At 42.3% G+C, this 20989-nt stretch overlaps 1 protein-coding gene across 7 annotated transcripts in view; it reads left to right on the top strand.

Moving 5' to 3' along the window:
* Positions 1-20989, top strand: part of mdm4 (MDM4 regulator of p53) — a 57407-nt gene that overhangs the window by 23005 nt on the left and 13413 nt on the right. For 4 of the 7 annotated variants that reach the window (XM_068057315.1, XM_068057318.1, XM_068057316.1 and 1 more), the window contains 6 exons: positions 3818-3867; positions 9615-9682; positions 10816-10912; positions 12031-12197; positions 14144-14314; positions 15615-15719. In XM_068057315.1, the coding sequence (XP_067913416.1) occupies positions 3818-3867; positions 9615-9682; positions 10816-10912; positions 12031-12197; positions 14144-14314; positions 15615-15719 (658 nt within the window). Of the gene's footprint in view, positions 1-3817; positions 3868-4130; positions 5742-9614; positions 9683-10815; positions 10913-12030; positions 12198-14143; positions 14315-15037; positions 15486-15614; positions 15720-20989 lie in introns of those variants that run through there. The other 3 variants (XR_010977491.1, XR_010977492.1, XM_068057319.1) reach the window with 3 other exon arrangements.

The raw sequence follows: 20989 nt of genomic DNA, 5'->3' as shown, positions 1-20989 counted from the left end.
CTGTGCCTCAGGGTATACACGCTTGGCCAGCTTCTGGAGCATGTTTAAAGCAACTCGAGTGAAGGCTTCCCCACTATGCTGAGCAGGGAGATTCCACGATAGTTGCTGCAGTCACCGCGGTCACCTTTGTTTTTATAGAGGGTAATGATATTGGCATCGCGCATGTCCTGTGGTACTGCTCCCTCGTCCCAGCACAGGCAAAGCAGTTTGTAGAGTGCTGAGCGTATAACAGGCTTAGCACTCTTGATTATTTCAGGGGTAATGCCGTCCTTCCCAGGGGCTTTTCTGCTGGCTAGAGAATCAATGGCATCACTGAGTTCCAATTTTGTTGGCTGTACGTCCAGCTCATCCATGACTGGCAGAGGCTGGGCTGCATTGAGGGCAGTCTCAGTGACAACATTCTCCCTGGAGTACAGTTCTAGGAAGTGCTCAACCCAGCGGTCCATTTGCTTGCGTTGGTCAGTGATTGTGTCCCCTGATTTAGATTTGAGGGGGACGATCTTCTTGATGGTTGGCCCAAAAGCGCTCTCAATGCCATCATACATTCCTCTGATGTTTCCGGTGTCTGAGGCCAGCTGAATATGACTGCATAGGTGTTGCCAATAGTCATTTGCGCAGCGCCTGGCTGTTCTTTGTGCAGTGCTTCTGGCTGCTTTAAGTGCTACGGATGTTAACTCGCTGGGGGCTTTCTTGTAGTTCAGCAGTGCAATGCGCTTAGCGGCTATGACAGGTTCCAGCTCTTCAAAATGAGATTGAAACCAGTCTGCATTCCGCTTCACACGTTTGCCATAGGTGGTCATAGCTGACTCATAGATGGCGTCTCTGATGTGGGCCCACATTGTCTCTGCATCCCCTGTGGGAGTGTTTTGAAGGGCTTTTTCAAGTGAATTTAGAGATTTTTGTAACAGCTGTGGATAAGAAATTCTGCTCGTGTTGATGCGCGGGTGGCCCTTCTGCTTGGTGTGATGCAGCTTCTTTGGTCTGAGTCTAACCTTGCTGCACACCAGGGAGTGGTCGGTGTCGCAGTCCGGACTGTGGAAGCTGCATGTGATTTGAACCCTGTTTAAGGAGGCTCGCCTTGTGACGATGAGGTCCAGCTGGTGCCAACGATGTGATCTTGGGTGCCTCCAAGAAACCTGGTGACAGGGTTTAGTGTGAAAGAACAAGTTGGTGATGCAGAGGTTATGATAGGTACACAACTCAAGCAGTCTCTGTCCATTCTCATTCATCCTTCCAATGCCCAAGGCAGGAGGGCCATAAGTCATGGTCGGCCCCAACCCTGGCATTAAAGTCCCCCAGCAGGAACAGATGGTCGGTATTGGGGATGCTACTAATGATGTTATGGAGTTCCTCGTAGAACTGGTCTTTATCTTCAGGTGGAGAGCATAGATGCTGAGTAGGTGTACTGGACCAGAGGCGGTGAGCAGTCGGATGGACAGTATGCGTTCTGAGCCATTTGAAGGTGGCTCTATCATGCTGAGCAAAGTGTTTCTAATGGTGAAGCCCACTCCATGCTATCTTGGTTCTTTAGGATCCCTACCCTGCCAGAAGAAGGTGTAGTCTTGCTCTGTTAGAGATCTGCTCGCAGGGAGGCGTATCTCCTGAAGTGCTGCAATGTCCACATTGAGTCTACTGAGCTCATTGTTGATGATGGCGGTCTTCCGAGAATCGTTGATTTGTTTAAGGTCTTCCGACAGGCCAGGGGACACAGTTTTAACGTTCCAGCTTGCAAAACGAAGGGCTGGTACCTTCTTTCCTTTTTTTTGTGCTGTTTGGTGCGGTGTTGCAGTCCGTTTTTCGGGCAATGACCCTGAGCTCCAAGCACCCATTGAAGCAGGCGGACTGTGGCGGGACAGAACCTTATTGACCAGGGGCTGCCCGGTTTGAGGCGGGCGTTAGCTGTCCAGTGAGGTGCGATGACCTCTCCCACCGACATAGGCAACCCGTGGCGCCCAATCTCTACGGCAATTGAGCTGGACTTGTAACCCGTAACTGCTGCCTTCCGTGTTGTTTCAGTCGCTGTGAGGCGACTATGGAGTGACCTCTCCATGGCGCATGCCTGGGCAAATGTATGGAGGTTGTGAGTTGCCCAAGCGTCAAAACCCCCCTCAGCCTTTCTGGTGGGGTCCAAAGGAGTGCAGAGCACGACGTCTGGCACCGGTGTATGGCTGCAGGAACTGCCGGAAACATGCCAAAGGTGACGCATGACCGCCTACAGGGTTCTGCTCCGGATTTTCTGTTAGGGTTTACTCCCTTAGCCTTGGACTCTCCCAAGACGCCCACAAGGCAGTGGGGTTGTTAGGGCCCCTGCTCAGGGATAGGTGGATGCCGGTGGGAGGAGGGGTGCGAGGGGGAGGGGTGGAGGGAAGGGGGAGCTGGGAAGTGGGCTAGGGGGGGTGCAGGGGGAAGATGGTGCGGGGGGGTGAGCTGGGAAGGGGAAGTGGGGGAAGGGGTGCAGGAAATAAAACATTTCATTAGTTCCCACCATCGACGCCTGGAAAGCTCATCCGCGTCCTCCGGGAGTTGGGCGACAGCCTCGGGCGCCAGTACCAGCAGGAATTCGCCGACATTGCGCTGCAGATGCACTACGAGCCGTACATCTCCCGCGGGCGCTTTGAAGTTGTGGCCGAGGAGCCGTTCCGCGATGAAGTCAACTGGGGCCGGGTCGTGGCTTTTTACGTGTTCGGGGGCACCTTTTTCTCAATGCTTCCCCTCTGTACTAGGTCTTATTACCCCAGGGTTCCGCTTCTCCTTCCTCTCTGCACTGGACGTACCGCACGCCATGGCCGCGGACACTCTGGACGATGTAGACAACAGGATAGAAGATCAGTGTATCACCAGCTATACTTTGCAATTTTGTCCGGTAGAGAAGTGTAGCCTAGGCGTCCAGAGATCTGGATGTCAATTTGAGCACAATTCAGTGCTCAATGAAGAAAGCAAAGAGCAGGTATGGCTGGGAGAGGGCAGTGGGCCCAGGTAACATTAAACTAGCTGTTAACTTGTAGTTGGGGCTAAAATGTACTGATTAAAGAGTTGTCTTAGTATGGCACAGATAATGAAATGATGTAGGTCACTTGAGTTGTGGGTAAAGCATAAGAGCACACTGAAGCATATGAAGTGCCTTTTTAAGTGACACTAGCTAAATGCATCTGATCCCATGCTGAATGAGAATGGACAGAGACTGCTTGAGTTGTGTACCTAGTTGTGTTGTGAATTCAAGTCAAAATGCTGGAAACACTCAAGCTGGTCTGGCAGCATCTGTGGAAAGAGCACCTGAAAGGTTACAGATCTGAAATGTTAACTGTTTCTCTCTCTCTCTCCACAGATGCTGCCTGACTTGCTGAGTGTTTCCAGCATTTCTGTTTATATTTCCAGCATCCACACTATTATGCTTTTGAATTTGAACTTTTGAATACTTTTTTTAAAAAAAATTCTGTACAAGACTGCATAACTCATTAGGAATCCCAGTATATTGTGTTGCAGTGTGGTAGAATATTGATTTGTGATGTGATCCTGTACATTGCGCTTAAATGAGTTGAAGTACATGGAGATGAGGTCAAGTGGAGAAATGGCCCATGACAAAGTTGTGAGCCATTTTGCATCAGCACTGAATTGACAAACTCAGATATATGCAAATGGTTCTTTAAAAGCAACAATAACCATTTTAACCTGTATTTTATTTTTAACATGAATGTCCAGGGACAGCCATAATATCGTGGCAGCTTATCCAGTAAGGAGCCACGTTCTCTTAATGCATTGCATGCTGAATGAAGTGATATGTCTTGCAGCATTTAACCGTTGACTTATTTTCTTGCAGCCAATTGTATGAAATGCTTTCGAAGAACCTGATGACTGCCAACTTTCAAGGTGTGTATTATTTTTGTTCGGTCTTCCTGTATTGAAGCACTTGTTTGAACTGTATTTCTGCAAAGTGAGGGAGTAAACTAATGGACAGATGGAAAAAAAAGTGCAAAGTTGTGGAGACGGTAACCCCATGTAGGTATTGGTAAAAATTAAACGGTAGATATATCCATTTAATGTACAGTGATTAAGAGTACTCCAAATGAGTGGGCTGAAGGGCCTGTTTCAGTGCTGTATTTCTCTATGACTCTATGAATGTTGCCTTGCAGGCTCAGAACTGTTACCAGTTGAAAGGGAGGGAAGGTGGAATGCAAGATTTTTAAAGGCCATGATTTGTACTGGTCTTCAACTAGCTTTATTTTTCAGGCTTGTGGAAGATTTCAAAAATGTGAAATTTGTGAAATGGATTTTTGTAATGTTACCTTGGTATTGATTTGTGTTGAGTTTTTAAAAACCATGACCTAATTTCAGTCTTTTGGGTTGCAATTTGCTTGAAAAACTGTATGAACAATACACGCTGCTAACGTGGCGAGGAAGAAAAACCTGTGAATTATACCTCATATCACTTGAAAAGACCACCTGTGTAGCAAATGCACAGAATGTATTCTGGGTGGGGGACTTCAAAATCCATCACAAAGACTGATCAAGTCCTGATATAACTGCTAGAATGGGCCTGTGACAGGTGGTGAGAGAACCAACAAGAGGAAAAACCTACTTGATCTCATCAATCTACCAGTTGCAGATACATCTCTCGATGATGGTATTGGTGGGAGTTAACACCGTGCAGTCCTTGTGGAGACGTAGTCCCATCTTCACACTGAAGACATCCTCCATTGTGTTTTATGGCACTACCACTGTGCTAAATGGGATAGATTCAGAACAGATCTGGCAACTAAACTGGGCATCCATGAAGCTGTGTAGACCATCAGCAGAATTTTATTTAACCACAATCTGTAACCTCCTGGCCTGGCATATTCCTCACTCGACCATTACCATTGAACCCTAATTCAATCAGGAGTATAGGAGAGCATGCCAGGAGCAGCACCAGGTATCTGAAAAGAGGTGCCAATCTGGTGAGGCTACAGCACAGGACTACAAGCAAGCTAAAAAGCCAAAGCAGCATGCTATAGACAGCTATGCGATCCCACAAACAACAGGTCAGATTAAAGCTCTGTAGTCCTGCCACATCCAGATTTGAATGGTGGTGGACAATTAAACAACTAACAGGAGGAGGAAGCTCCATGATCATCCCCATCCTCGATGGCCAAGTCTAGCACCTGAGTACAAAAGATGAGGCTGAAGCGTTTTCAACTGTCTTCAGCCAGAAGTGCCGAGTGGATGATCAATCTCTGTCCCCACTATCACAGAAGCCAATGTTTATCCAATTCGATTCACTCCATGTGACATCCAATGGCTGGAAACTCTGGATAAGGGTTGTGGCCCCTGCCAACAACACGGCTGCACAACTGAAGATTTGTACTCCAGAACTAGCTGTGCCCTTGTCCAAGCTGTCTCAGTACAGATACAAAACTGGTATCTACCCAATAGTGAAAGATTGCCTAGGTATGTCCTGTCCACAGAAAGCAGGACAAATCCAATCCAACCAATTACTGCCCCATCGGTCTACTCTGAATCATCGGAGTGATGGAAGGTATCATCGACAATACTATCAAGCGATGATTAATCGCCAGTAACCTGCTCACCGATGCTCAGTTTGGGTCTGCCAAGCCCACTGCTTCAGACCACATTACGGTCTGGTTCCAAACATGGACAAAAGAGCTGAATTGGTGAGGTGAGAGTGACTGCCCTTGACATTAAGGCAGCATTTGATTGAGTGTGACATCAAGGAGCCCTAGCAAAATTGATGTCAATGGGAATCGGTGGGGGGGTTGGTGGGTGATGTGGGGGGTGGTGGGGGGGAGAGGGTACTCTCCACTGGCACGAGTCACACCCAGCACAAAGGAAGATGGGTTGTGATTGTTGGAGGTCAATCATCTCAGCCCCAGGACATCGCTGCAGGAGTTCCGTAAGGCAATGGCCTAGTCCCAACTATCTTCAGCTGTTTCATCAATGATCTTCCCTTCATCATAAGGTCAGAAGCGGGGACGTTCACCGATGCCCAGTGTACAGTTCCATTCGCAACTCCTACGGTAATGAAGCATTTAGTGCTCGTATGCAGCAAAGCCTGGACCTCATTCAGGCTTAGATTAGTAACTTCGTGCCACACAGGCAACGACCAGCTCCAACAAGAGTCAAGCTACCTCCCCATGACGTTCAGTGAGGCTACCGTCATTGAATCTCCCACCATCCATTATCCTGCGGTTCGCCATTGACCAGGAACTTAATTGGAACAGCCAAATAAATACTATGGCTACAAGAGCAAGTCAGAGACTGGGAATTCTACAGCGAGTGACTCGCTTGATTCTCCAAAGCATGTCCACCATCTGCAAGGCACAAATCAGAAGTGTGATGGAATGCCCTCCACTTGCATGGATGAGTGCAGCTCCAGCAACACCAAGAAGCTCTACTCCATGCAGGACAAAGCAGCCCGCTCGATTGGTACTCTATTCAGTACCTTAAACGTTCACTCCCTCCACCACCTGTGCACCATATCTGCAGTGTCTACTATCGACCAGATGCACTGCAGCAACTTGCCAAGGCTTCTTCGACCTCCCAAACCTGCGACCTTAACCACATAGAAGGATAAGGGCAGCAGGCGCTTGGGAACACTACCACCTCCAACTTGCACACCATCCTGACTTAGAAATATATCACTGTTCCTTCATTGACACTGGATCAAAACCCTGAAACTCCTTACCTAACAGCACTGTTGGAGTACCTTTACCACATGCGCTGCAGTGCTTCAAGAAAGCTGCTCACCACCACCATCTTCTCATGGGCAATTAAGGATGGGCAGTAAATGCTGGCCAGGCCTGCATAAATACATTTTAAAAAAATTGTGAATCACCATGAGTTGCTGGACAATTTGCTTCGCTCTGCTGTTAATTTTGCAAAAACAGTATCTTACGTTTAACCTTCCTGAGTATTAAGATGTTGCGTTTGTATATTAATTGCTCATTAAAACTCACCATAGAAATCAACCTCTCTGGCCCAGAAAGTGAACAATTTTGTTGTGAAGTCTCATTCCTTTTGATAGTGAATTGTTGGAGATTTAAAAAATTTTGAGTTTTAACTTATTACTTTTTTCTTTTTCCTTTTTCTGTTTGTGTGTCTTTCTCAATTCAATATTTCTTTCCCTTCCTATTTCTCATTCTGTACCTGGTTTGACATTGAATTTGCCCACTCTAATTCAACTTCCACTGTTTATTTCTCAATCCTTAAATCTTTTGGATCAGGAGATACAATGTTGGTCATATTGTTCCCCAAAGTCCCAAATGCCCTGTTGCCCTTGCCACAGCATTATCAGCTCGCACTTTCAGCAGCTTACAGGGCAAATCGTTTTTGAGCTGAAGGATGCAGGAAAATGCCTGTCTAACTGTGTGAGATTTCCTTCTCCAGCAATTTCCGGCCCAGCATATTTGTAAAAGATTTGGCAATTTTATTTTAAATACCATAAACTAATGATAAATAGAATGAGACATGATTTCTAACCAGAAAATAAATAACATTGGATGAATGTGCTGTATGCTATGCCATATTATGCTAGTAAGTGGATCTGTACCCAATCTTGGCTAGGCTATTAAAGGAGAGATCAGCTAATCTACATTTGCACATCTCCTAGCAGCCAAGTAGAGTGCTATTGCCAGAGGAACCCATGGACATGTCATCTATCTGTTTGCTAAAGGAATTGTGTATGGCCTGGAGAGGGACTGGGTGAAGAGTGGAGACTGAAAATGCCCAATGTAGAACCTTCCTGATTTCATTGCATTGATTCGAAGTTCAGTTCTCATATTGGTGAACTATATCAAAGTAACTGTTGCTCTACTCTGACCTGATCACATGTGGTTTAATCGCTGAGTTACCTGTATTAGAAGTCCATAATGCAAGTAGTTTACTTCCATTTAAGAGGTCTGTGTCTATCACTGCTGCTTACTATCTTTGGTTGTGTACAATTCATCTGTTAAGGCTGGGTCGCCACCTGCAGTACCATTGGAGAGCAAATTATTCAATCAAGGAGGTTGGAAAATAAACAAGTTTTCCCTGCTTGGATGATGGGTGATAACTCAATCACTGAACAACATTAATGGCAACCATAATGCAGATCACTCTATCTTCCCCAGTGCAGATGGACACCTGGTATTTTTTTTAAGCAGGGGCTGGGGTGGGGAAAGTGGTAAGCAGGAAGGAGAATACAAAGTTGGAATCGATTTTTTTTTTAATTTTTTTTTATTTTTATACATGTTTCAAAGCCATGTATAAATTTCAATTTTCAATGTAAACATTTTGTGGCTTGGTATTTTTAAAACATGATTTTTAAGATAACCAATAATAAATGCAATATTATTTATATCTGCATTTTCCGCACCCCCTTGCCTCTTTTTATTGTCCTTGTAGGTCCTTGCTGCCACTGTTTCCTTCTCTAGCCGGCATGTTTCTGGATGCAGACTTCAGTGACTGCTTTCAGTTTTGCTCCATGATCAGCTGACAGAAGCTGCACTTTTGCAGGGTGGAATTGGTGCTTTCAGTTGACCCTCCCCACTTGAGACTGAGCACTCCACTGCAATGTGCTCCATCTGGCAGTCTGGCCAAGAACCGATGAAGCTCCCCTGAGTGGGGGCAGGTGAGTTGGAATGTCAGCTAGTGCCTGAATATGAACTCCAACCTCCTGGTTTAGGCTGCGTGATAAGTGGCTGTTACTGAATTGCCCTTTTTCTGTTTACATACATAGATTTACAAATACTCATTTGTAATCTCAAAGGCAGATTTTTAGTATAGCACAGAACATTTTGGTAGAAAAGTGACTGGGCACAAGTAAGGAATTAAAATAGATTCATATCTGATAGCTCAACATTTGGGGCACTCCTTCCATGCCACTTTCACACCTGAACTGCAAGCCCTAGTAGATGCCTGTGCTTCATTATAAAGAAGCATAAATGAAATATGACCATTGGTTTGCAACTGGACATTGAAATGTGGGTCTAGTTGTACCATGTGCTGTTTCATGGCAGAATGTGTAATTGAATTAAATTTTGCAATGCAAGGCATGTTATACTCCCAGTAGATGTGCACTGTTGTCATACATTGGAGTATGATGTGCATCAATAACACGAGTATTTTTTTCCAAATTACTTTAGGTGCATTGTAATTAATACACAGCAATAATCAATTGGATATAAAGAATAATGTGTAAAATTTAAGAATTCAACATTTATTTTTGATGTGATAAAACTTTGAGCTTGTAGTTGTAATTAAAACAGTAGTACCAAGTATCTATTAGGTGATGGACAAATTGTCTTGAATTTCACTTTAGTGTATTATTCAGATGCAAGAAGAGTATAAAATTTCTAAGAAATTGGATTCCTTTTTCTTTTTCCTTATGTGTATTTGTGTATCCTCTTTTAATCCTTGCATTAACTGTAGATCTTCACTAATTTTTTTCATTGGGAAGGAAGGTGTGTGATTGAGCATTGGAGTGAGGGAAGAATGCTGATGAGGGAAACTAATCCTTCTTCCTCGTTTTAAATCAGTTACCCGAGGTTGAGTGGTAATGCGCAATGAATTCCAAATGATTGTTGTGAGACTGGTTAATATCGGGGAAGGTGTCTTTCTTTTTTGTTTTACCTGCAATGCAGATGCTGCACAGACTCGCACACTTGTAAAGGATACGAAATGCCTGCCTATGAGGGAAGATCGTCTGAAGGTAAACTACTGTGTGATTTGTTTTGTACAGAGTGGCCCCGTCTCTGTACTTCCTGTCTGAGTGTGCTCTCGTCTTGAGCTCAGATGGGTGGGACAGAGTCTCCTTCTCTGTTTTTCCAGAGTTCTCTTCTCTGTGTGTTGAAGGATGTAGCACCTCTTTCTCCGTTCACTTGACTCTATTTGTGGAAGATGGCAGAAACAAACAGGCTCCTGTTCACCTAAAAATGTTATTTTAAAAAACTACTTTGTTTCCTAAAATCTCCATTTTTGTGGGTGGAAAGGGGAAAAGATTTTGAGTGTGAATATGATGACACTGTGTTCAATGCAGTTTCTCTTTTCTGTTTACTAGACTTGGTATATTGTTATTTTACAACACAACATCCAGAAGTTTCCATTTTTTTTTCCAATGCAGTAATTTGCATCAGGGATATTTTATGTGGAGTTTGAGTATACAATAGCCAGAGTATAATTTATCTTTGTATGCGCTTACTCTTCTAGAATGCCTGGAAAACTTGTTCAGATAACATAAGGAAAGTTGGCGATTACATTGGTTATTTTTAACCTTTTTATTTTCCAATTAATTGTACTCCTGTAAGCAGTGGCCAGTTTCTTAAAACACTAGCTTGATGCTGTGTGCGTGTGTTTGAATCTCTATCTGGCAGTGCAAACTGAAAACTTAAAAATTGGAAAAGGAGAACTACGTAAATATGGATCTGCATTATCTGTGGTGCTGACAAGCTTTTCAAACATTTATTACAGTTGCGGCTACTCATAATTTACATCTCTGGCTCCCCTACCCTCCCCACCATCCACAACCGAACCCAGATATTTTTGGCATGATTACAGCAACAACTTGCATTTTTTTAAAGTACCTTTAACATAATAAAATGTTAGACTACCATTTGGCTTTATGAATACTGGTAGAGGAAATCAAATCACACACCTGAATGCCTTCAGAATTTGAATCTATAAGTTCCTTTAAATCTTCTGTTTTCAAGGGGTTTGAGAACGTCCAGCCTGGGTTCTGCCTTTTTATAGACACAAAGGATAGTGACTGAGTGGAACTGCTACATCCTATTCATAATCAAAGGATAGTCATATAAACATTTTCTCCTTGCTCTCTTCCTCTCACAGTGCCCTGCATCAGGGGAACCTAGTGAAGAAGAAGCTACTGTCTGGAACGTACCAACTTCAACTACCTCACGTTTAAAAAGAAAAAATTCTGAATCGGGTTAGTGCCAGATTATTTATGATGGGTTAAAGTTTAAAGAAAGATTTGTAATTTATAAGATCCCTTATTGCATATCTCAAAGATTTCAAATGCAATGAGCTAATTTTGAAGTCCAAAGGTGGCATATGTTTTGTATATGGCAAGGTCCTGGAATGAGGCTTGAACCCACAACCTTCTGATTTAAAGGCAAGTGTGCTACCAGTTGAGCCAAATTATCAGAAGTGTGTATAATATAGAATTATGATTCTTTCTCTGCGCTCGTCCCCCAGAAAACCTGCCATATAATTTTTGTAATGTGAATTAAGTAAAGGTTCAGATAATGTATTCTGCCTTGTTTTTGTACGATGCTTTAGCTACATGTCTAACTGCTAGTTATACTTGTGTGCTGGCTGTGAATACAACCAGTTATTTTTTTTGTCTCGATCTTCATCTTTTCAAATCAGCAAACTGTATATCTGCTTTGCTCTGTTACTCTTTAGTTGAGATTTGGCTACCCATTCAGTCAGTGGGATCCCTACACATAAGGTCCCAGAATGATCAGCTAGTTTACCCAACTGTTTTCAGGTCTTGCACCCCTGCTTAAGCAACAATAGCCTGGTGTTATCTGGAATCACTTCCGGAAATCAATCGCATCAATTTTATGTGACTCCCAGTAGCTACTCGAGCTTTTCTCTGTTTAAATATTCTTTTTTTAATCTAATGATCATTGTGATGGATGCTAGTGTTGGAACTCTTCCCGTTGCTGGTATCTGGTGTTAGCATCAGGCACTCGTTAGGTCCGATGTAGCACAGCCAGAAACTGAGTTCAGTTATCTCCACTGTGCCCCAAAAGTATGTCTAGGTGTGGACCTGAGAAAAATGCTTACCAATGTGAAATTTTCCACACCACATGAGTGAGATTGCACTTGGGGACTGTTGAGGACCTGTGCCAACTAGGACCTAGGTTAAGGTTTCTCAGATTCATTCTTTCCACCTAAATTACTTTGTATAAGATCTATTTCTGAACCTCCTGTGTGTTTACTTTAAGAATTCTGTTGCTTATTTTCAGTAGTGAACTTTGGAATGTTCAAAACCCCATCAACAGAGTTTTGGGATAAAAAATCTGTTTAATTTTGTAGATGAGTCTGTGACAGATGAGCAATCTGAATGTCAAGCCAAAAAATTCAAAACCGATAGTATTTCTGATCTCTGGGATGCTGCTGGACTGCCATGGTGGTTTATAAAAAGCTTGCGTAGTAATTATGGAAGTAGAAAGAGTGGATCGACTGATATTCACAGCAACCAGGTGAAGTGATCTTTAAATATTTTATAACATTTTTTTAACCTTTTAAATACTATTCTCTCCCTTTTCAAAAAGCTTTCTAGTGTCAAACACTGTTCCCTGAGGGGATAGGTAGACAAACTGGTACTATAAGTAAGGCAAAAGCAAATGAAACTGGACTGAAGTACAAAACTCCAAATGTGCACACAGCTTGCCTGCTGCTGTGCTGTTTGATACGTCACACCCCCAGGACTGACCGTAGAATTAGTATCTCATGGAAGCAAGCTAAGATTTAACAGCAGTTGACGGCATTTGTGCCAGAAGCTTTAAATACTATACAGTAAGCTCATTTATGATGGGCATTAAATGCTTGTTTGTAAAAATGTGCTGATGCTACCTTCCAAAGTTCCCTTGGGTTCTCTGAATTTGCTCCATGTCATTAAAGACAAAGTCACAAAAATGCAAAACATAATGAAAGCCTATCACTTAGTTGGTGGTGTCCCTACTGATGTCAAGAATGGGTAGACATGGAATAGGATGGGCCGTGGATGGAACTTTGGGGTACTCTTTGAGCTGACTATGCAAAGTGAGAGAGAAAAACTGTTGTAGCAGTACCCTTGGCTATATTGGGACAGATAGGAATGAAAGCAAGTGAAGGTGGTGCCATGTAGGTGGAACACAGCAGATAACTAGGAGGATGGTATGATCGGTCAAAAGGTAGAGAGCTTGAGGAAGGCAAGGAGATCTAGCCCTGGTCGTCACCGATGATATCTATGACTTTGAGGATGGTTTGGATGCAGACCAAGGGCCAGGAATGGGTCTTGTGCAGGGCATAAGTTCGATTAGTGCAAGGGCTGAGTTGGAGGAGAAGTTAATGTTTTACAAGGTCAGGGCTACAGTATTGGAAGGGAGAGGGGCAGCAGGGATACGTTGAAGCAGCTGAGTAAGATCCATACACTTGCTTTTTATGTTGGAGGTGAGCTTAAAGGGCACAATTGTTACTGAATTTGAGATCGTCTTTGCCATCAAAGATAAGGATTGAGAAGGAGGTGATTTGGCCATAGAGAAGGAGATGCGGTTATTTCTTCAGGTTTTCAAGCTAGAACCAGATTAGCCATGCACTATGTGAGCCTGTACCCATCAGATTTGAGTGCGAAGGCTATGCTGCTGGTTGGTGTTGACTATATTACATAAGCCATATGCAAAACACAGTTTCTCCTAGGAGTAAACTTTGTGCTCAGCATTGTGGAACCACCCTTGGATGAGATATGTCCAGCGATGACTCCTTTAAACCAAAAAGGTGTTGCCAAGCTCCTTCAAGCAGCTTTTGGATTATGCAACCATAGTGATAGTCAAAATACAATGTAAAATAAAATGAAAATCACCCTTCAAGAAGGTGACTGAACAGGCCACCAAAATTACTAGAGAAAGTAAGTCTTAATTGAGCCCAGCCTGGAATCCCTGGTGCACTGCTGTGGAGGTGGGCATCGTGAAACAAACTGTACAGAAATGGTCCCCATTTTGTCCATATTTTCTGCCATTTTTGGAGCCCTTGACTGGCACCTTTTTGAGTAAATCATGTTCTAACATTCCTTTCATACAGATATGTATTGGGGTTTTTACTTTATCCCAGCTTTGATTACTGGAATTTGGGTTCGCATTTCTTCTTCCATGGAAGCTAACCAGATTGCTCATACAGAACCAGATCCAGAGGAATGGTAGACTCCCTTAATAAATCTGCTTATACTCTGGCCATGTAACCATGAGCCATGTTGAAAGCCCCTGTTGCACCTCCCTGCCAGAGGACAAACGTAACCAGCTGGTGGATGTATTAGAGGCCATTGATGGAGGCTAGGACACTGCCTGTATGAAAGAAAATAATTATGACGTGCCAAAGAGTAGCTTTCTATATTAGTTTATTTTGAGGTTGAATAAGATTACAATATTAATACTCCATTTTGATTCCTTAGGATATAGACACTGCCATTGTTTCTGACTCGACTGATGATCTGTGGTTTCTGAATGAACCTGCCAGTGACCAAATAAATGTGGAAATCAAATTGGAGACCATCGAGCCAAAAGAAAAAGATGCATGTGAGGGCCAGAAAGGGGAAGAAGGAAAAAACACAGATTGCAAGGAGGTAGGCAAAATGTCGAACCAGACAAAAGTTACTTCTGGATATGTGCAAGACCCTTCTCTGTACCTTCACCACCCCCAAGGCTTGAGCTATTGCTTTATGGGTCCTCCAATTTAAAATGCTGTTGTGAGTTACTGAATGAGATGAGGACCAGTTAAAGGTTCAATGTAATGTATCTTTGACAGCCTTTAGAATTAGTTTGAACAAACAAAACAAAAATCATCACCCAGAAGAGTTAAAGGCACACAGCTAATTGGCAGTTCTCCATGTTTTATCAGGAGAGGCAATTAATTGGAAAACTTAATTTTAAAAAAAACACTAACTAGTTTTTGTGTTCTATGTTGGTATTAACTCATTCAGTTATATGTGCTTGTATTGTGATAGATTTTCTTTCTTGAAATAATCAGATAAATATCTGATGCAAATTTAGTTTTATTCAAATATTCACCAAGTTTAATCTCTTAAATATCTTAATTGTCATTTTGGATAATAGTAATTTGGTGAGCAGTTGGCGAGAAACAAACATAGCTGGGAAGCTGGAAACCTAAAGACCAGAAGTCTATTATCTTTATCTGTGTACTGTTTATGCAGTTTAGTTTCCAAAGAGTACATTATTTATTTAAAATTACTGAACCTCACTTACATTTTGAAATAATTTTTGTAAAATTTGGTACTGATGGCAATAGCTAGTTAAAGATTTTTTACCCTGGTCGTTGTCTGTCTCAGGTTTTAAAAAGTGCTCACTTTCCTGACTGGAGAAGAACCTTGAATACGGCCTTTGGGGTTTGGCGTCGAAACTAGTCCAAATAGATGTCCTAAAAGTCTCTTCTCTGAAGGCTGTTAATTTCACAAGAGAAATTTGAGCTTGTGGGCAATTGACTTAAGTTAAATGCCCTGAATTTAGCATAAACTGCTTCCAATTCAACAAGCTCAGACATAGAAAATGCAAGAATGAAATGCGTGGGGTGATTTTGCTCTGGTGTAGTATGGCAGCACTTCATTGAAGTCAATAAACGTCCTCAGGTGCACGTAGACAGTTCTGCAGTGCATCTAACCTGTTATATGACTCAGAAGTGCTCGATACTGTCACTGGGTTAAAAATATAAATTCCCAACACTATCGTTCTTCACCGTGAATGTGAAAAGTTGGTAATCCTAACCTGCAAGCAGCCAAGGTAAGAATCAGTGCACTTAATAATCATTTAGTGACTTACACTTGCAGTTTAGCGGTAGCTGTCTTTGTGTCTTCTCTGTTATGATTTTTCTGCCACTCCTCCCCCCGCCCACCTTTTCCTACCTTTTAGGTTATTGAAGTTACAATATATGAAGCCAATGAGGATTTACCACGCTCGGGGGATGATACTGACACAGAAATCTCTGAAGTGGTTGAGAATTCCAGTGATATAAAGGTAAAGTCCTGATATTCTGATCCATTCTGGGATTTAGTTCTTGTGGACACTCACTAAGATAATAATGTAATTTTAGTTTAATCAAAGGCATTTTGTAATATATACAAATTGATGTAATATTCACTGTTTTCCACACCAAATTAAACATAGTTCATGCAGAACACATCGGGTGTTGTGACACCTTTGGTCTACTTATGAACAGGCGTGTCTAGTCAAGTGGCTATTCTTGCAAAAGCCTGGATAGCAAAAGCTACCCTGATACAGTTCTCTCTTAATGGCTACGTGTTCACACTTTCCAAATGGGCTCACAGACAGCAATCAGGAGAGGGAACTCTAGCTGAATTATAATAAACTATTCTTTCCTTTTAAGTCATAAAGCCATTACATCACAAAAGGAAGCCATTCGGCCCATTGAGCCCATGCTGGCTCTCTGTAGAGCAATCCAGTCAGTCCTATTCCCCTGCTCTATGCCCGTAGCCCTGCAAGTTTATTTCACTGGAGTGCCCATCCAATTTCCTTTTAAAATCATTCATTGTCTCTGCTTCTGCCACCCTCGTATGCAATGAGTTCCAGGTTATTCCTACTCGCTGCGTGCAAAGAAAAATTCTTCCTCACATCCCTCCTGCATCTCTTACCTTCAATCTGTGTCCCCGAGTCCTTGTACCATCAGCTCATGAAAACAGCTTTTCTTTGTATACCTTATTTAAGCCTGTCATAATCTTATACACCTCTATCAAATCTCCTCTCAATCTCCTTTGCTCCAAGGAGAACAACCCCAGCTTCTCCAAACTAACAGTGTAGCTAAAATCCCTCATCCCTGGAACCATTCTGGTAAACCTTCTCTGCACCCTGTCAAGGATCCTCACGTCCTTCCTAAAGTATGTTGACCAGAACTGGATACAATACTCCAGTTGTGGCTTAACTGGACCTATATAAAGGTTCAGCATAACTTCCCTGCTTTTGTACTCTGTGCCTCCATTTATGAAGCCCAAGATTCCATATGTTTTGCGAACTACTCTCAATATGTCCTGCCACCTTCAAAGATCTGTGCACATGAGCCCCCAGGTCCCTCTTCCCATTGTACACTCTTTAGAACTGTGCCATTTAGTCTATATTGCTCTTCCCCATCCCTTCTGCCAAAAGTATTACCTCACACTTTTCTGTATTCAGCTCCGTCTGTGACTTGTCTGCCTATTCTGATAGCCTATCTTTGTCCTGTTGCAGTCGATTGGTATCATCATCACTGTCTGCCATACCTGCCAAATTTGGTATCAACAGCAGATTTTGAAATTTTAATTAGTATTCCAATGTGCAAGTCACTTATATTTTTTGGTCTGAGCACAGACCTTTTAGGGGGCACCACTGTCAACCATTCTGCAGTCTGGAAAATAACCATTTACCTTGACTTGCTGTTCTCTGTCCTTAAGCCAATTTTTTTTATCCAAGATGACACTGACCCTCCTATTCCATGAGCTTCAATTTTGTTAACTAACCTTCTCTGTGGTACTTTGACAAAAGCTTTCTTAAAATCCATTTAGATATCATTCATTGCTTTTCCTTCATCAATCTTTTCTGCTACTTCATCAAAAAATTCAATTAGATTAGTCAAGCACGATCCACGTTTTACAAATCTGTGCTGCCTCTCCTTAATTAATTCAGTCCTCTCCAAGTGCCTGTTGATTTTCTTCCTGATTATTGTTTCTAAAACCTTACCCACCGCTAACGTTAAACTGACCGGCCTGTAGTTACTAAATGTCCTTGCACCCTTTCTTAAATAAGGGTGATAGATTTGCCTCTGGCACCTTCCCTGTATCTAGAGAAGATTGGAAGATTATGGCAAGCCCTTTGGCTATCTCCACTTCCACTTCCTTGAGTAAACTGGACCAGGCGACATATCCACAGTCAGCATTTCTCGTACATCCATCCTATCGATTTTTAACCCCATCCATTACCTCTACCATCTCCGCTTCGACCGGCTTATTTTGTCAGTATCTTTTTCCTTAATAAACACGGATACGTAGTACTCGTTATATGTTTAGACACACAGGGCAAGGCTAGAACACCTATCACCCTTTGTCCTTAATAGGCCCCACCCAACGTCTTACTACCTGTTTACTGTTTCACGTGCTGGTAGAAGATTTTTGGGTTCCCTTTTATGTTAATTGCCATTCTATTCTCACATTCTGTCTCTGCCAGTCTTATTTTCTTCCTCACTTTTTTTTCTCTTCACTTGCCTCTCAATTTGTATTTGGGCTGGTTCTCGCTTAAAGAAGTTACCTGACAGGCATCATTCCCCCTCTTTTTTAAAAAAATCTTTATTTCATCATATTTTCTATCTCCCTTGTCATCCAAGGAACCCTGGTTTAGTTCCCCTACCTTTTGCACTTGTTGGAATGTATCTAGCCTGTACCTGAAACATAATCATCTTAAAAGATCACTCATTCTTCTGTTACAGTTTTTCCTGTCAATCTATGGTTCCATTTTACCCTGGCTAGATTTCCTCTCATTTAATTGAAGTTAACCCTCTTCCAGTTTAGAAGTTCTACTTTAGATTGGCTATGAAGAAGTGCAAGGAACAATCTAAACCTTATATTATGATGATCACTCTTACCAAAGTGTTCCCCACAGACACTTGGTCCACTTGACCCACCTCATTTCCCAGCACCGGATCTAGTAATGCCTCTTTCCTAGTTGGACTGAGAACATACTGGTGAAGAAAGTTCTTCTGAACACATTTCAGAAGTTCCTCTCTCCCATTACTCTAACATTAATTACCCAAAAATCAATTGGGATTAAGTTCCCTAATATCAACACTCTACAGTTTTTGCAATCTCTGATTTCCCTGCAGACTTGCTCCACTCCCTCCCTCTAGAATACTCTCAGTAGTGTGACCATACCTTTTTTTGCTTCCCAACTCTAACCAAATAGATTCTGCCTTCACCCCTTCAAGGACATCCTCCCTTTCTAATAATACAATGTCTTCCCTAATCAGTACTGCCACCCTACCTCCCATGTTTTCTTCCCTGTCTTTTCTGAACACTTTGTATCCTTGGATATTAAGTGCCCTGTCCTCACTGTTTGTAAGCCAAGTTTCTGTTATTGCCACTATCTCGTATTCCCATGTGGCTATTTATGCTTTTAGCTCACAAACTTTATTTGCCATACTTTTGTGTGTTTACATGCGTGCATTGTAAACCTGTCTTTGTATTCCTCGGTCCTTCTTGGTCTGCTCCTATCTAAGATAGTACTAGAGAAGGAATTAGTACCATATAACACTTGTTCCTTTATGCACCTTATTCCTCTTTTCTACTTTTATATGCTGGTGCCCATCCCCCTGCCACATTAGTGAATCTTCCCGAAAGCACATTGGTCTTAATCCTTTTGAAGTGCAGCCTGTCCCTTTCGAATAAGTGGCTCCTGCCCCAGAACTGGTTCCAATGTCCCAAGAATCTGAAGCCCTTCCTCCCACACCATGGCTCAAGCCACACATTCCTATCTTCATATTTCTACTCTCGCTAGCATGTGGCACTGAGAGTAATCCAGAAATTAGTACCTTCGCGGTCCTACTTTTTCACTTCTTCCCTAGCTCCTGTAAATCTGACTAGGACCTCAATATCTGCTCTCTCCGATGTTGGTGCCGGCGTGTGCCACAATTTCTGGCTTCCTCCCTTCCACCTGCAGAATGTGCTGCACCCTCTCTGTGATGTCCTTTACCCGGGAAGCAACGCCATATGCGGTACTCGCTGGGACAGTTGCAGAAATGCCTTTGTCCCCCTAACTATGGAATTTCCTAGAACAACTGCATTTCTACTGTTTGCTGTTCGAAATGTTCTTGATTTGAAATTGCTTTCCACATTTGCATTTTTAGTAAAGAATAAAATACATAAGTCACTGCAATTTAAGAACTAATTCATTATGTGGAACATGGGAACAGGAGTAGGCCATTCAGTTCCTCAAGCCTGTTCTGTCATTGTTACATCAAGGCTGATCTGTATCTTGACTCCATTTACCTGCCTTGGTTCCATAATCCTTAATATCATTGCCAAACAAAAAATCTATCAATCCCAGTTTTGAAATTTTCAATTGACCTAGCCTCAACAGCTTTTTGGGGAAGAGTTCCAGATTACCACTACCTTTTGTATGAGGAGTGCTTTCTGGTATCACCCGAATGACCCAACTCTAATTTTACGATTATGTCCCATTGTTCTGAACTCCCCACCAGAAGAAAGATTAGATAAGAGAAACTATCAACTCCTTTAATCCTCTTAAGCACCTCTATTAATTCACCTCTTAATCTTCTATATTTGTGCGAAAACAATCCTAATCTATAAAACCTGTCCTCATAATTTAACCCATCTAGCCCAGGTATCCTCCTTCTGAAACTGCGCTGTACCCCTTTCAAGGCCAATCTCTCCTTCCTAAAGTGCAGTACTCCAGATGGTGTCTAACTAGAGTTCTGGATAGTTGAAACATAAGTTCCACCCCTTAGTATTCAAAACCTTTTGAGATAAGAGCCAGCATTCCATTACCCTTTTTGATTATTTTGTGTACCTGTGAAAGAGAAAATTTGACATGCTAGAGTGCAATATCAATGCATTTTTTCTTTGAGTACAACAACAAAAACTCCATTTTATAAAATGAACTTTTGCTGTCATGTTTTTAAAAAAAATAATAATTTATGCTCCTGTTGGTACTTTAGTGGTACATAATGCCAATAGAAAGTACTGACAACGATTACTGCTGATCCTTCACTCATGCTATAGTTTTAACTGTAATGTTGCTTTTTACAGAATTTGCACTTCACATTTAATTTTCAATTCCTCAGTCAGGGGAAACAAACTCTGTGTCTACCCTGTCAAGCCCCTCAGAATCGTGCATGTTCCAATGAGATCACCTTTCTTTCTTCTAAACTCCAGAGAATATCGACCCAATTCACTCAGCTTTTCATCACCGAACAACTCTTTCATCCCAGGAACCAACCTAGTGAACCTTAGCTGTAGTGCCTCAAGTCAAGTATATCCTTACTTAAATATGGAGATTACAACTGCACACACTACTCCAGGTGTTGTCTCACCAAAGCCCATTGTAGCAAGAATTCCTTTATTTTTGTACTCCAATCACTTTGCAATAAAGGCCACCATGCTGATTGCTTGCTGCACCTGCAAGCTGACCTGTATGAGTAAACCCAAGTCCCTCAGATTCAACATTTAGAAGTTTCAGGCCTTTTTAAAAAAAATATTCTGCTTTTCTATACTTAGTACCAAAGTGGA

The sequence above is a fragment of the Heterodontus francisci genome, chromosome 25, assembly GCF_036365525.1.
Source record: "Heterodontus francisci isolate sHetFra1 chromosome 25, sHetFra1.hap1, whole genome shotgun sequence".
Classification (NCBI taxonomy): domain Eukaryota; kingdom Metazoa; phylum Chordata; class Chondrichthyes; order Heterodontiformes; family Heterodontidae; genus Heterodontus; species Heterodontus francisci.
This window is presented reverse-complemented; position numbering and strand designations above follow the sequence as displayed.